This window comes from Lissotriton helveticus, chromosome 6, assembly GCF_964261635.1.
Source record: "Lissotriton helveticus chromosome 6, aLisHel1.1, whole genome shotgun sequence".
NCBI lineage: Eukaryota > Metazoa > Chordata > Amphibia > Caudata > Salamandridae > Lissotriton > Lissotriton helveticus.
In genome coordinates this window covers 172,996,028-173,012,331 of record NC_136067.1, presented here as the reverse complement: position 1 = coordinate 173,012,331, position 16,304 = coordinate 172,996,028, and the positions used below count along the sequence as shown (strand labels likewise).

General features: G+C 43.5%; 1 protein-coding gene across 1 annotated transcript in view; it reads left to right on the top strand.

Moving 5' to 3' along the window:
* CTSB (cathepsin B) overlaps positions 1-16,304 on the top strand; it is an 82,083-nt gene that overhangs the window by 49,646 nt on the left and 16,133 nt on the right. Inside the window, exons 6-9 of the mRNA XM_078647582.1 lie at positions 1,378-1,463; positions 6,611-6,757; positions 9,057-9,173; positions 11,378-11,506. Of these exons, the coding sequence (XP_078503708.1) occupies positions 1,378-1,463; positions 6,611-6,757; positions 9,057-9,173; positions 11,378-11,506 (479 nt within the window). The remainder of the gene's footprint in view (positions 1-1,377; positions 1,464-6,610; positions 6,758-9,056; positions 9,174-11,377; positions 11,507-16,304) is intronic.

The following is a 16,304-nucleotide window of genomic DNA, read 5'->3' as shown; positions in this document are numbered from 1 at the left end:
TTTCAGCGCTGGGACGCCCCCGGGCAACTATCTGCGCTTTACAAAACCCATTTTCATTTCAGGTTCTTGCTTTTGACCATCTCAGTGGCTTTTATTCTTTCGTCTTTAGAATCTCCCAGATTATCAGTCTAATTCAGGACATCTGTCCAAGTATCCACCACCAGCAAGAGTAATGATCCACAAGCAAACCCAGGGATTCTCTGGTGCGAAAGTTGGGCTGCTGACTAGTAAACCTATGCATTACTGCCCAACTACACAGGGCCTTTAACCCCACTCTGCAATCAGTACCTGTGGTCATCATTGTAATAAACTTGTGATTTAGGACTAGTAGCTGCTAATAGTGCACGCACCTACTCCTTCACACTAACCTTGTAATGGCAAAGATTAAAACTAAAGGTGTAACTGACATTACCTGAATTTTCTTACTTCTACACCATTATCTCCTTCTCAAGAATACATCCACTGAAGCACCACCAATTGTGAGCTTTCAGAAAAAAGTAAATCTGTATTAACCTACAGTACTTGTATTACTCTACTATATGGTTGACCGTGTTTCCAACTAGAGGATTCTTGAGTCTCCAGATGATACGCTTCTTTTAAGGAGTTCATGTTGTAACCTCCAGCGTCAATCCCTCCGACTTACATTTTCCTACTAGTTGTGTTTGTAACTTTGTAATCCTGGGTGAAAGTCTTCGATTCTAGCCCTTCTGGTTGCTGCAGATGTGCTACAGACCTTCGTTAAGCTCGTGTAGATTTATTAACTTCCATTGCATGAACATATTGCCTACACCCTGTGGTAACCGAACATTAGCTGCATTTGCCTATGGCTTATTTTAAATCTTGAAATGCTCTAAATGTAGTTGGGCAGAATCGGGAAGTCCCTGAACACACACATTCCTGTTGGTTTAAAGCTAAAAAAAAATGTTTTGCCTGCACTCCATTTGTAGAGCCTTTGTTCAAGTCACCTGTATTACGTCACGCAGATGAGGTTGACTGAGATGATACACGGTCTGTTAAATTCAGCAAAGAATTAAATGTATTTGATTGGGGATTTGGTGAAAATCTGAATAGGTCAGACTCCTATATCAGCCACAACCACACTGGTTGATATCTGTTACTATAATACACCCACTGAAAGCAGTTATTTCTCATCACTCGTTCATAAAAACCACCAGCATTCCATTTTTTTAAAGAACGTATAGGTCTACACAGACCGATAAAATCTGCCCTTGTTCAGTATGTAAACGCGGTTGTACTTTTTGTGCAGTTCTCCAACTTTGTACACCATGTATTTTCTTGATTTGTGCTTTTAGATGAGCTCAGTTTCTTAATCCTAGTTCAATACCTTAATATTTATTTTCAACCCATTTCGTGCAGTTGTAATGGGGGTTATCCTGCTGGAGCCTGGAATTACTGGACAAAGCACGGCCTTGTATCAGGTGGACTGTATAACTCTCATGTGGGTGAGTGTTTATTTGTAAATCTGGTCATGTAGAGATTATAAACTGTAATTTCGAGTTTTGGTCCTATACTTGTTAACCTTGAAAAACCCTTAACCCATAATGCTCTGCTTTTCTCCATTTTCCGCATTTGATAAGCATTCCTCAAATAGAGCATTTATACCCATGATTGCTTCTAAATCTGGTCCGCAACGTGGCTCCCTTAATACAGCATGACTTGTGTGCACATATCCTTATCATAAATTCAAAAGGGCTGCCCTCTGTCGACAAATGAGTATTTCATTGCGACATTGCAAACCAATTTTAAAATGAACAAAAACTGCATATTCTTGCATGAACATCTTTTAGCCTTGTTGGGACTGGAATGTCCCTTGCATGATGGTACGCATGTCCATGCCCTGAATGCCCAACCAATTGTATAGCTTATGGCATTTTATTTGGGCCCTGGCATCCAGGGACGTAACCAGCGCTTCAGACGCCCGGGGTGATCCCTCCGATATCTGCCCCCTTTGGGCCAGTAGCTGGGGGGAGGGGGGTGTTTGGGGGGGGGGGGGGGGGAGTCGGGGGGGGGGGGGGGATGGAGTCGGGTGTAAACTGACGACGAGCAGCGGGCGATTGGACGGATTTAACTACGCTTCTCTACTTCACGGCCTAAGGTGGAAGCAAAGGTCGGAGGGGCTGCGTGCCTACATCTGCAGCGTATTTGCTCACCCCACAGTCACTTTACATCAGCACTGGTTTCGTCACAGGCAAACGCATTCATTTGTGTTATGCACAGGGAGATTAAGTGATCTAATCCCTTAATCTCCAAGGTAGACCGCCGCATCCATTAGGCCACATTCACCCTCTTATATGCATAAGGGGCTTTCTTTGAGTCTCTTGTGGCTGTTCCTGGCTGGATTAAAGATGTTACTTACAAATTCCCACCTTCAATGTTAGAAACGCACAACGCTCAGTGGCTCACATGATGCTCAGTGGGCTGGCACCTTGGCACACAGACCCAATGTGCATCTGCAGGTAAGACCTAGCATGGTTCCCTGCACGAGACTGGCATGAAGAGGCTCAACTCCCGCCCAAGCACAGCCACACGTTTTCTGACTCATGTGCGTTGGGCAAACAGTTCAGTTTTTATTGAGCATTTTAGTCAAACTACATATGAATAATGCAACATAACAAAACACTCCCAATATAAAACGTTGGCAAGCAACTAAATTAACTGTATGCACTACAGAGTGCATCCTACAAATATACACACAGGTTAATGTATACTGCAGTCTGCCCATCATAAATATAGGTAGGTGAATTCCGATTTTTTTTTTCTAATAATCAGGCTGCAAATGCTCGCTTGTTATAGAGAAGCAGTCGTATTTTAAAATAAGCACTGACAAATGCAATAGGTTTGGACATTTAAGGTTTAGGTTCAGAGTAGAACATAGAATTCACTCACTGTGGAAAACAGGACACATGGGGGGGGGGGGGGGGGGGGGTGCAGGTAAAATACGACGACCAGCAGCGGGGTGGATTAGATTTGGACGGGATTGGCAATGCTGCAACTCGAGCACCAGGTCCTGATCTGCGCAAAACCATGCGCTAGACTGTTCCTCCTACTGCTGGAAAAGAACCAGTCAAAGGTGTGTGTGCTGATTCTGCCGAAGCAGCCGCTCGCGAGCTGGGACATAACGAGGAGTGGGGAAACGGCCCTGTGGCGCGTGTGATGCGTCACTGGCTGCATTTTTGGCGCAGGGGCTAGCCAAAAATGATGCCCTGGGCTGTCATTGGTGGCGCTTTCGCGCTACAAGATTGACGGCCCTGGGACCCACAACAAACGCAGTACGTCCTGTACTTCAAACATAATTGCACGTCACGTGTGCATTTGCTCCGGGCTCCTGTGGGTTTACTGTGTACATCACTCACTGTACGGGCGGCGACCGTGTGACACTGGTGGCCCGTGGCGGTGGCCGGCTTTATAATTTATTTGGGGACACTGACAGTAGTCACAGTGAGTGTCCCCAAATAAACTATAAAGGCCGCCGCCGCAGGCCACCAGTGTCGCACGGCTGCCGCCCTCAAACTAGTGCCGCCTGCTCCCCCGCCCCCCCCCCCCTCCCCTAGATACGCCAGTGCTGGCATCACACTAATCTAAGCAGGCCCCTAGAAGCCTCGGCCTTACCCTGATTGAGAGGTTTTGGACCTGTGCTATGACATGGAGCGGTATAGCGCATAGAGTGATGGTGGCAGTATACCATGGTTAATGGAGACCTATAATCAGATCCGACTTTTTTATCAGTCACTCTGAGGCCTACTCGCCAGCCAGAATTTCTAAAAGAGCCAAAGCTGCCTTTAGAAATTCCACACTGCCTTTTGTTAGCAAGAAGCTGCTGATCAGTTTTCCTGATTACTGCCATTTTATGTACAGTAGGGGTGACTTCTGGTGTAGTCTTTAGGTAACCACCCCCCCTTTTTTTTTTTGTTTTATTGTTTTTTTGTGGTCTATCCCAGATTATACTTTTATTTGGACTGATGACAGCCGGGTTCAGAATCTTCACACCTCTGTGCCTCGGTTGTGGGTGCCTCAGGATGGAGACAGGCCCAATGCTATCTGGTGTGAAGTTTCACCACACAATACTGTGGACCTGTTTCACGAATGATGTCTGCATTCGTGGTGGAGGACTGCAGTTGTGAGGCAGTCTCCGAGCTTTGGATGGAATCTCCACAATGAACTCATTGCGGAGATTCCGCCCCAGGTGTGGAACTCTCCTCCAACTGTGGGGCTGCCACCACAAGTGCGTAGCCATTGTGTGAAACAGGCATTGTGTGTAGAGAACAGACTGAAGAGGGCTCTTAAAATGAGAACCACTCCGATTCTGCAGTTTGAGACAGTGTATCCACATACCATGTCCACATGTGGTGCCTAAAAGTGTGGCCCAAACTACCCCACTTTGTTCTCGTTGAAGTTCTTTTTGACCAAGGGATGCAGTGCTCTGCAAAACCACCAGGGTTGGTGTTTGACGGGCAGTCTTCCAGAGGTGAGGACACATCACTTGAAGTCTGGACATGCCCAAAAGCGCCTAAAAGCCCGACTGTTTGCTTAGAGAGGTGAAGGAATCTGCCTAGCCTTCCAGGAGGCTTCAGAAGGAGTAATGTCAGCACATTCCCAGTGGATGTTGTACGTTGAGGAAGAAGCACACTGATACTGCCCAAGTGGATTCTAAAGAGCATCCTAGTTCCTGTGGACCTCCTAATCTCCTCATTGTTCCGATCATGAACTGCAGCACCTCTGCTTCTTTTCATCCCAGAATGGGTTCTGCAACTACCTGATTGCACTGTTGCAGACCGGGGCTGCAACAGGCTGCACCTACCTGCGGTCAGCCTTGATCTGCAAACTGCTGGGACTACCACCGACCAGCTCGCATGCTGTACGGAATACTGCAGTGACCGTAACTACATCTACGTAGGTCCGGCACCACAACCTCAACAGGAAGGGCTGGGTGACCATGTTGCCTTGTGAGCTGTGCTTGAGTGCACAGGAAGGCCACCCTGGTATGAGGCAACCTCAGAAAGACTTAAAAGGTATCCCCTATCCTAAGGAGGGCTAAAGAACATTTGGCTCGTGGGCACCTATAACTTCCACATATGAGAGAAGCCTAACTGCTCGCCTTCGCTACGTGAGATGAAAGTGTTGTTGAAGGGGTTGTACTTGGTGTAGATTGCAGAGGGATTGTAGACTGGGCCCTGGAAACTATGGTGGCAAGTGACCTCCGCTTCTACAATTAGGCCCAGTAGCTCCTGCTGTAGCTATGGGATCGAACACTCACCCCCCCCCCCCCTGCCACGTCTCCCCTCCCCCACACCCCAATTCCAAATGAAACTAGACCTAATCTGTTGGTGCTCCTCGGTTAAAGAAGCTATAAAGCAACAATTGAGATGCCGTAGATGTGTTCTCCTCTGCTACTTGCCTGTGATATTATACCTTTGTTTTTTCTTTTCCATCCTGATGACAGCAGTACAGGTGTAGGAGGGTGCCATACATGGAGAGGATGGCTGATGTCAGGATAATTTTGCTTCTACTCATGAGCAATGTCCCCCTGTAGGAAATAAGTCGTGGGGTCAGGTGGCTGCAAAGTATTTTGCCTGACGTTTAATTAAAGATTTTATGAATTTGAGGCATTCTTCCCTGTCGCTAATCCTGTAGGCTTTGTTATATCTGGAGGAAATTTCTGTGCTTGACTGCATTGCCACCATGACACTTTATTCCCCCTAAATCTGTAATTGTGGTTCATTCTTTCATTCCTCAAGTTCGAGGCATCCCTGTGTAGTCCATTTTCCTTGTTTTCCAGCCCTTGTACTTGCCACCCCTAAAGTTCACCTCCAATCCCAACTAGCACACTCATACTCATCATGTGTGCTATCCCAATATGCATCTTAAACATCTACCACAATCACCTAGCTGTAGCCGTAGCCAATAGTCTACAAATAACTTTCCACACCGTCCTCCCCTTTGATATTTTAACCTTCTTGATGCAAATTTACTTAGCTCATCGTCCAGACAGATGCTGAGAAAATGCTTGAGGCATCCCCAGTCTCCAGAAAACTGATTCATTTATGATGTGGAACCTAATTGACTCCATCTGATGCCTTCGCAAACTCTCTACGCTAACAGAACCATACTTTTCCCGATCTATTCCAGTCAATTAATGAGCTTCCCTTAAGGCTACTTCTAACTTCACACGCTGCATTTGACCCGGAAACTGCTGACCAATTATTCCCATGCTTCAGCATGTTATTTAGTTTACACTCCTTTACATCTGTATTCATGCGGAATTAACTATTAATCTACTATATCGTCAATGTCCCATGCCGGAAAAGTACCGTTACTTTTCAAATTAAATTGTTCCCCTTGACCGCTCATAAGGTCTGTAGCAATTGCCCTTGCTGGTCTCTAAATAAGCTAATGTTTATTAATAATAAGAGGGTGGTGTGGAGAGAGGTTGAGGGGGATGGGTGGATAGCCAATTAATGGTAGTATTCAGAGACACTAGACCAAGTTGTCAAAACCCATTTGTTGATCTGTTTTGACTGGTGGGTGATCATTCTAACAATGTAATAGACCAAGGCTTTGCTTTAACAAGACTTTAATTTTTCACATACAGGCTGCAGACCGTACACCATTCCCCCCTGTGAGCATCATGTGAATGGTTCACGTCCTTCATGCACTGGAGAGGAAGGAGACACACCCAAATGCGAGCAAGCATGTGAGGAAGGCTATACCCCTGCATATAAACAAGACAAACATTATGGTGAGTATCAAGTGGTGTTCAGTGTAATTTACCCATTTGATTCGGGGTATTCATAAAGCTTCGGGCTAGTCGCAAATGTAAAGTGCTGTACAAAGCAGCAGTATGCAGAACAAACATGTAAAAATACAGGAATATTCAGCCGTTTGCCATTCAAAGACATTACGTTTGTACATGGGCAGATGGCTCCCAAACCTTCCATTTCACTGGGATGAGGTGAGGTGAGCAAGGTAAATAATCTAGGGACTGATGTGCCGTTATTTAATTTGCAAAAAGTCATTGGTATTTTTTTTTTTTTTTAATTATTTTTTACAAATGGTATAGTATTTGCCGATCGACTTATGCAGGTACGTTCAGAAAACACTGAATCACAGGAGGTCAGATTGGCATGCCTAATATTCATCAGCCGCAATCACTGGAATGGTGGCTTGGCCTCCAAAGAACAGCAGACAACCATCCTCATGATTGCAATTTAAAACTGAACACATTTAAGAAAAATAAGTTTTTAAAAGCGGCCGTTTTCCTTTAAATGGACACGTTACTTTTAGCCCTAGTGCAAGAAGCATGGAGAACAAGGCTAGACTGAGATTTTACAATACCTTTTGATGAAGAACTGGTTTGGGGAAGTTCATTAAGCTTATCTAGTAGTTTGTCAGTACAACATTTTGTTGGCTAGATATGGCTGTTCATGTATGTGTGATACTTCAGATTAATATTTGTAAATAGCGGCAGATGCTTTAAAAACTCATAGGAAATACTAGCAACACAGCTACTAGAGTTAAAAGCATTTTTAGGTCGAGCCTAGACAGCACTTGCTCCTTGAGACATATTTTATATACTTTGTGGCCTGCAGCCCGCCCACTGCTTTCCATTTATTTGTTTCAGTGTTTAAAAATCCTTGCTTCCAACGGGTTATTTGTTCCGATGTGTCCCTCCTTTTCATTGTTTGTTCCCTCCCATGGAGCAGCCCCCCACCAATTGTAGGCTTCCACTTGTGCCATTTTAGTTCCCGACTCTAACTATAAAAAAAAAATCATGCACTTACCACAGTTTGTGTGTTTGGCTTAATCAGCGCGTTGCCCGCTTTACAGCCTTCAAAGGCCACGCACCTTAACATTTCCCTCTACCTGACGAATGGGAGCAGCATTGCACCTCCTCATGTCACTGCATGCCTGCCCCGCTACCTCTTCCTGTCGTAGTCTTCCTCCTCTCAGATCTCTAATTTCAAAGCACATTCACAGCAGCTCCCCAGGGACCGAGACATTTTTTTTTATCATATAATGTAAACTCTAGCACCCGTAAGTGTTGGAGCGATTTACATGAGCGCTAGTTACATTACACAATATCTGATGCGTTTTGGGGGGCATTTTTATAGAGTGCGAACTCTACTGACGTGAAGGTATTGGAGTGCTTTACAAAAGCTTCACTTACATTACACCAGGCCAGGTTAATTGTTTGGTTTTTAGGTGCACCGAGATGAAGTGATGCTGTACCGGTTTTTTCATTATTTCCCCTCGACCTGATAAATTGGAGTATTTTGTTGTTCCTATGTTCAGTGCTCGTATACTTAGAGAGAGGGCGGGGACTGAGGGCGGAGCTGGGGGCTTGCAGGTAAGATGGTGCTAGCAGTGTTTTGAATGGAAAACTATGGAGAAGACCGCATTATGAATAGAGGGCTCTAGGAGGAGGGATGTGACCTCTTCACCATTGGAAAATACTTCACTGCTTTTTTTTAATATATTTTTTTTATATAGGCTATTCAACACTAGTGATGCAGTCGCAAACAAAATCTAATATAGTGCTGTTGACTGGCATCGAGGCACTTCTCTTTCTGTCCATGCATTAAAAAGCCTTGGAATGTGTCCATAAAAGTATCCTTAAGCAAGCATGTGTTCCTAAATCAGACTGCATGACCCAGTGTGTAGTAATTGTATAGCTCTTCAATCCCAGGCGGCTCAGCACCCAGCATATTGTACTAAATGCTTATAAGGTCCCACAGACTAGTACTATTGCCAATGCTTGTTTTATGTCTCTTAAGGCTCATTCAAAATGGCAGTTCCAGATACATACTGTCAAAGGCCAGATATGTCAGAATGTCGTTTTAAGAGCTGAGATGCATTAATAAAATTTTGGAAGGCTAGTGTATTTTGAAAGTATTTGCTTTATGGTTCTCGGACCTTGGCTTCAAGACTTTAAAACAGGAAAGGGCCTGAAGAGTTGTGAGCACTTCTTACTAAGTTTAGTCATTTATTGATTAACAAGTGGTTCTGCTCACTAAGGACTTCTGCTTTTCTTTCTTCAGGTGCTACGTCTTACAGCGTTCCCAGCAGTGAGCAGGAGATCATGGCTGAAATTTACAAAAATGGGCCAGTCGAGGCAGCCTTTTCAGTTTATGAAGATTTCTTGTTGTATAAATCAGGTTTGTCCTGAGAAACTTAACTCCATGCACTATTTATGTTATCACGATAAACCATGGAAGTTCTTTTTTTTATTTATATATTTTTTTTAGTTTGAAAATGTTGAGTTGCAGGCAACGAAAGTCTTCAAAGCTTAGACATGACCGTTGTCATTATGTGCCTTTTTCTTTAAAAAAAAATTCCTGCTAACTTGGAAATCTAAGCAAAAATCTGATTTTACGGTGTGCATCCTCCAACTACATTAATATTCGTGTATCCTCCAACTACATTAATATTCATGTACTGTTTGCTTTCTTTGGAAAATTTGAGGAGCACAGACCAAGCCTGTAGCTCTTGCCTTTGACATTGGGGCACATAGCTATTGGCTTTGCCAGTGCTCGTTTATTTTTGCCATAGTTTGTGGAAAAATCCATTGAAAGATGGCCATGCATTTTGTTACACTTTATTAATTTACATTTCTAAGATGGCAGCCATCCGTTTACTTACAGTAAATTAAAGTATACAGGGATGCAGTGCACATATATCCAAACGGGTGGCTAGTAGTGTGCAGCTGCTGTGTCCTACCTTTTATTATAAAAGAGAAATGTGGGAGTGTTGGGGTGTGTGGGGGCGAGCATGGAGGAGAGTAAGCTGACTATGTGGGAAGAGATGTCCTGGACCAGGGGTGAGCAGAGACCGGGCAGGATGCATCAGGAACAACGTTTTCAAGCTTTCTCATCTTTGCCCGAACAGTTCCCATTCTTGTTAAACTACTGTTCCTGCACAATTAATGCAACCTTGAGTTGCCTAAGGCTGAAAAAGCAGGGAGTTGTCTCCTGAAATTTGAAGGGGAAGGAGAAGGGCGAGGCAGCTAAAGAAGAAACTATCCTTTTGTCCAGGGTGCCTGTAAACACCAATAGAAGTACATTTTGCAGTTGATTAATCAGCAAATCTTAAGGCTACATGGAAGCCCTTATAGACTTTATATAATAATTTGAAGCTTCATGGTGTCAACATTGAATCTTTTTAAGAGGTACTGTAAAGCTGTTCCCAGTTCTGGAACACATCCTTGAAGTGGAAACCTCCGTTGGCACTAGGTACAACCAGATTGTGTATTACTAACAATTCAGCATTTAAAATCACTGTAGACAGTTAAACAGAATAGTTTCCACATTTTATCGTAGCCCATCTAATACTGTGTATTTTTATTTTATTTTTTATTATTAAAGTAATTCACATTGCCTCCTCTCCCCAGGTTGGGGGTGCATGGTATATCCTTTGTTTTAGCAAGGAAGAGGAGGTGAATATTGCCCCCTTAAAGGGCGTAGGGTGTCTTTGTGTAGGAAAAAAATAGTGCTCCTCTCAGATGTTCCTGTTCTCTGTTGCGGAATCACACAGACCCAATAGCCTTCCTCCCTGTGAGCAGTGATTCTGCTCTGAGGCCTCCCCCACACACTCTTGTCCATCTCACAATCCGCCCCCACTAACCTTCACCCCCAACTAATTGCCTCCATCCCTACCCCCTCCTCACTTTTTCATCCAGTCTGTCAATCGCAGTTGACGCTCATTCAGAGACGGATAGGTTCACCCCCACCAAGTGTTTTTATTTCTTCCGAGAAGGCTGCCACGTGGGCTTGCCTAAGTGACCCTGTACCTGTTGGTGAAAGGCTTATCTTGGACTGTGTTTTGGGATTGATTAAAATTGTCCTTTTGAGCTTGTGGCATTAAACATATCCAGTTGCGTCAATCGGGCTAGTCACACTGACATCAGATCAGTTTGTGACCGTTATTGTGCTTTGAAAGAAATTGTATATATTAAAAACTAAACAATTTAGATCTTCTTTTAGGTTTCTGTTATTTACTAACTTGACAAGAACTTTTTTTTTTTTTTTTTTTAGGAGTCTTGGCCGACATAAGAATTTGGTTACTAAAGCAATGGAGTAGATAAGAAAATTGAGAACTGATTATTTTATCTGCATACATGCCTTTACATAATATAGTAAAATAACGAAGTAATGTGTGTGGTGTACATGGTGCAAGCTTTTTCCTTAGTCTTACAGAATAGTTTGAGGAGAATGTAACAGTGTACCCTCCAGACGTACTCTTTCCACCTTTCCAGAATGTAACCCTGCCACACGTAATGGCTTCTAACAGTGAGCAATAGTAAACACTCCTGCTGGGTGCCTAGAATTGAATAATACAGCATTCATTTTTATTTTCCTCCTAGGTGTGTACCGCCATGTCACAGGAGAAGAGGTTGGAGGCCACGCCATTAGAATTCTTGGCTGGGGTGTGGAAGACGGAACAAAGTATTGGTTGGTCGCAAATTCTTGGAACACTGACTGGGGTGATAATGGTAAGAGACCTGCATTGTGGTGTATCTCACTTTGCTGTCCCTGCACAACAAAATTTGTATTAGAACAAATTACTGTGTAGGCCTGTACTCCTACGTTGTCTTATCTACCCATGTGGTCTATTCCTACAAGGCATCACAAAGTATGCGGGCATGTCAGTAGAATTTGAGCTTATGCCAAAGCGCAATCATTACCATTTTGGCATATCCAAAACTACGTTCAAGACCAGAAGTAGAACGCTCGAAGGGCCAGTACCTCAGCCTGTTTCTTTAATCTTTTCTTCCGGATTACTTCTGCACTTCATTCCACTTTGACTCTAAATCATTTTTGGGGTCCTTTAGTATTCCTCTGGTTTGTAACCTGCATCTGCAGATTTCTTGTTCTGCGGACTCTTACCAATTTGTGTTGAACTTGTGACTCTTCCTGAAACACACCGTGCAGCATGGGACTGGAAATGCACCACCTTCAAATGAGAGCCACATGATTGATGCTTTTGTAAAATAAGTTGATGAGGGATGCAGCAACCTAGTGGTACATAGCCAACTTCTGTGAGCTTCTCTCAAGGAAAGGATGACTGGTAGAATTTAAAGGAGATAAAACAATTAGATCAGCATCTCCTGGAAGCCTACCACAAACATTGTAGAGTAGGTGCAAAAAAGGAAAATCCTATCCGACTCCAACATTGCTGTGCCTTCGATTCGTTGATCTGGCCTCTAGAGCAGCGTTTCCCAGGTCATGAGAAGATTTTCTGTAGGTAGGAAAAGTGACAAGCTATAAAGGTGCTTTTCAGGTCAAGCCTACAGAGCTTGCGCAGAGGTGATCTGTTGTATGTACGTTGTTGGGTTAGATTGCTCCCATGGCTTTGGATTTGTCTATTGTGTTGTCTTGTAAAAATCCTGCCTTGTCAGTGGGTAATTGGGCTTTGTGGTGCTCCCCTTTTTGCAGTCTGCAAAGGACAAAGCTCTACCATGCAATGCTTTAGGTTTATTAAAAAAATTGCTGCCTCATGACCATTAACGGTTGGCAGGTCTTGAAGGTTTAATTTTAAAGACTAACTGGGTCGTGGTTCTAAAGTTTGGGAAGCACTACTCTGAGGATTAGTTTCATTCGTTTCATAAACTTTTATTCGATTACCACTGTTTGTAATCATAAAAAGTACACATTAAAAACAATAAGCATACATGTAGTGATTGTAAAATACAGATTCGTCAAAAATTTAAAATGGAAGTTTCATATCCGTTATAAGTTTGACGTATTTTGATACGAATTTTTAAAAAGGTGGCTATGCACTTCGCAACATGTGGAGAGTCCAAAAGCTGCAGGAAAAGAAATGCAGGATGACATAGTCTGTAACCTGAAGAGTGAAGAATTGGGAGAATCCAGAATTTTCGTGGTAGTTTATAATATTTGCAAAAGAAGATAATATGGATTGTTGATGGTGAAGAAACTCCATCACATGGGCAGTTCATAAGAGTGCGAGACCAGTTTTGAACTTCAGGAAAGGAAACTAAACGAAAAAAGGTATTGAAACGAAATCTAGTCAAAAGGTATTTCTCGTAATTAGACAGATAGTAAGTCAGATAAGGTTGCATGCCTTTAACAGTTTGTGTTGCACAAATTTGGTTGTTCGAGGTTTTTATAATCTCCGTCTGGTTGCGCAGCTCTCTCAAATGGACCAAGCACATCTTTTTTTAACTCTTTTCTGGAGATGTCTTCGATGCTAGGTGGATCGTCAAAATAAGACCTACGGCCAAGGTCATTGAAAAATTTCCGCACATAGAGCAGCCAGGGGATCTTGTGCCAGTTAGTTAAGGCTATACAGTCCATAATCAAGGATCGTGTCAGGTGGCACTCTGGTTTGGACCATATGCGTTGCCACAGTAAAATTGGTTGGGAGCGAATCGTGTCTATAATATATTCCATACCAAGCTCGTTATGTGAGGCATAGTTTGGGGCGCTTTGCGGAAGGGCCAGCAGGTATTTAACAAAACCATTCTCTGTTATCTGTATGGGGTCTATATGGCCATACCCCCAAACGCCTGCTCCATAGGTAGCCACACTATGGCATTTAGCATAGTAAATTTTCAGGAGTTCGGGTGGAGCTGGTTTGCCTAGCTTTCTTGAAAATGAGACCAGGGCCGATGTTGCTCGTTTGAAGAGAAGGTTTCTACTGGCCGTAGCCTGTCGCCAGTTCAAGGAATCATCCACGAGGATGCCCAAGTATGGGTAAACAGAGGTTTTTTCTAGTCTTGTATTGTCCACCAATATTGGTTTAGGATTTTTGACCCTAGGACCAATATACATGGTAAATGTCTTTTTTATATTAATTTTCAAGCCTAATGAACCCATAAAGCTACTGTATTTGTTGAGTTGTTTTTGAAGTTGATTTAGAGTTCGGGCTAAGATAACAGAATCATCTGCATATAGCAGTGTCGGTATTGGACGGTGATTTATCTGTGGAAGATCCTGGCTCCCTTCCAACATGGCCTGCTCTAATCCATTAGTGTAAAGGTTGAACAGGAAGGGAGCCAGTACACAGCCCTGTCTTACTCCCTTTGATATTGAAAAGGAGCGAGGTAACTTACCGTTAGTGCCAAATCTAACACACCCTGTGGCGTCAGAATAGAGTTCCCGGAGGAAGACTATTAGGGGTGGATCCACTCCGAGGTCACTAAGTATTGTCCATAGTTTTGCATGCGGAACACAGTCAAATGCCGCGCTAAGATCGACATATACGAGGAAGATGTTACCTCCTTTTGCGCCTACATATTTTCCAGTCAGGCGGGCGAGGTTCAAGGCCTGCTCCACAGTCCCAAGACCCTTCTGGAAGCCATATTGCAGGTCGGTCATGATGTTATTTTCCTGGGCCCAAGATTGTAAGCGGTCCCGGATCACTCGACCTGCAATTTTGCCCATGGAGTCCAGAAGGGAAATTGGCCTGTAACAGGCAGGATCGTTACGATCGCCTTTTTTAAAGATGGGGAGCAGGATTGATGTTGACCATGACTGTAGCAGACCAACAGATGTTACTGCTGCCAGAACCTGGGTGATTATTGGTGACCATAGTTCAATGTTATGGAGAAAAATGTCAATTGGGACTCTGTCAGGACCAGGAGCTTTGCCTGGTTTCGACGCCTTAAGTGCTTTGATGACTTCCGCGTGGTTGAAATAGATGTTTATCGGATAGATGTTCTTCTCCAACGTATATGCTCTGCTATGATCTGTTCCTGATGAGTCTAGTATAGAGTGACCAAAGATTTTAGAAAAATGCATGACCCAGTCATCTGCCGTAATTGCGACATCTAGATGCTGCCCCTTTGTAGTGTCAGCCAAGAAGGGGGATCTGATGACTTGCCAGAATAGCGCACTGTCTTTACTTTGGCAGCTATCGTGGAGTTGCGCCCAGAGATTTTTCTTAATTTCTCTTCTACGTTCCCGTCTAACCATATTATAGAGTCTCCTTAAATTTGAAATTTCCACTAGGTTCCTCGTGGGTCTATGGAGGGCTTCTTTTAAACTCGAAAGGGCCTTTCGGCAGGCAGTGTCAAACCACCTCGGAGAGGAAAGCTTATTGATCCTCGGTTTACCAGAGTTCCTTTCCAATTGTCTTCACAATGTTCTGGAAACTACCCACAATTGTCTGGGGAGTAGAATCTGGTGATAGACAGTCGAGTACCCAAGGTTTAGTTTTTCCAAGGACTCTTTCTGTTACTTCCGCCGGGTCAACCTTGGCCCATTTGACTGTATAGCCATTCAGTTTGTTTATGGTTAATGCGTTTTGTTGTAGGTGGCTCAAGGTAAAAGAATGTAACTTAACCATTTTTGGCTTAACTCTAACACTAATCGGGAAGTGATCACTGCTAGCGTCTGTCCCTGTGGAAAAATTAGTCACTTGACCCTTAAGAATCTGGGAGGACAGAATAAAATCTATAGTGGTTGAGGAGCCTCTACCATGGAACGTTGGGGGAAAATCTTTTTGTGGCTCCACTAGATCGTTTACAAAGTCCAGTTCTAGAGAAAATATGGACTCGTTTAGTTTGTTTCCACATGTAGAGTGAGCAAAATGGGACAGAGGACTGCCATGTTAATCTTGCAGGCCACAGTTTCCGTTTTTATAGTTGGGACATAATGGAAGATTAAAATCGCCGCCCCAAATTATGTGTACTAGATTGGGATAAGAATCATTTTGTAAGGATGCTAAAAAAGTGGTAATTTCGGTTAAAGTTATTAAACAATCCATTGTAGCTGAATTGTTATAGTAATTAATCAAGTACAATCTTTATTAAAATTTATTTGCAGGATTTGATAAGTCGGGAATTCTTTTATCATCCGAATGGATAAGAAAGGGAGAGTGTTGGCAGCATAAACCACGAGACCCCCCTTAGGTCTACCCATAGCTCCCTGGATTGCTGGGATGTGGAAGGTTTTATAGCCCACTAGATGGTTTGGGGTGATAGCCAATGTTTCCTGAAAGCAAAGTATTTGATGTTCCCTTACTGTTTCGAGCCACAGCTCTGATGTCCGCTTGGAACGCAGACCTGCGCGTTCCAGTATATTATGGAGAAATTCACGCTGTTTAGGTCAGATGGTAAATGACAGACAGAGGATTTGGATGGAGAACGCTCTGATGGAATCGTAGTAGTTTCAGTATTAATACTCAGATCGTTGGGCTGATGGAAATTTGTGTCAGTAGTACCCGTAGAAGTTACCAGGAATTTGGTCATCGTTTCGTTTAAGGTGGCATTACGAGATTCTGCAATAGTCCCAGACTGGGAGTTAGTTAGTAATAATAGGCGAGAG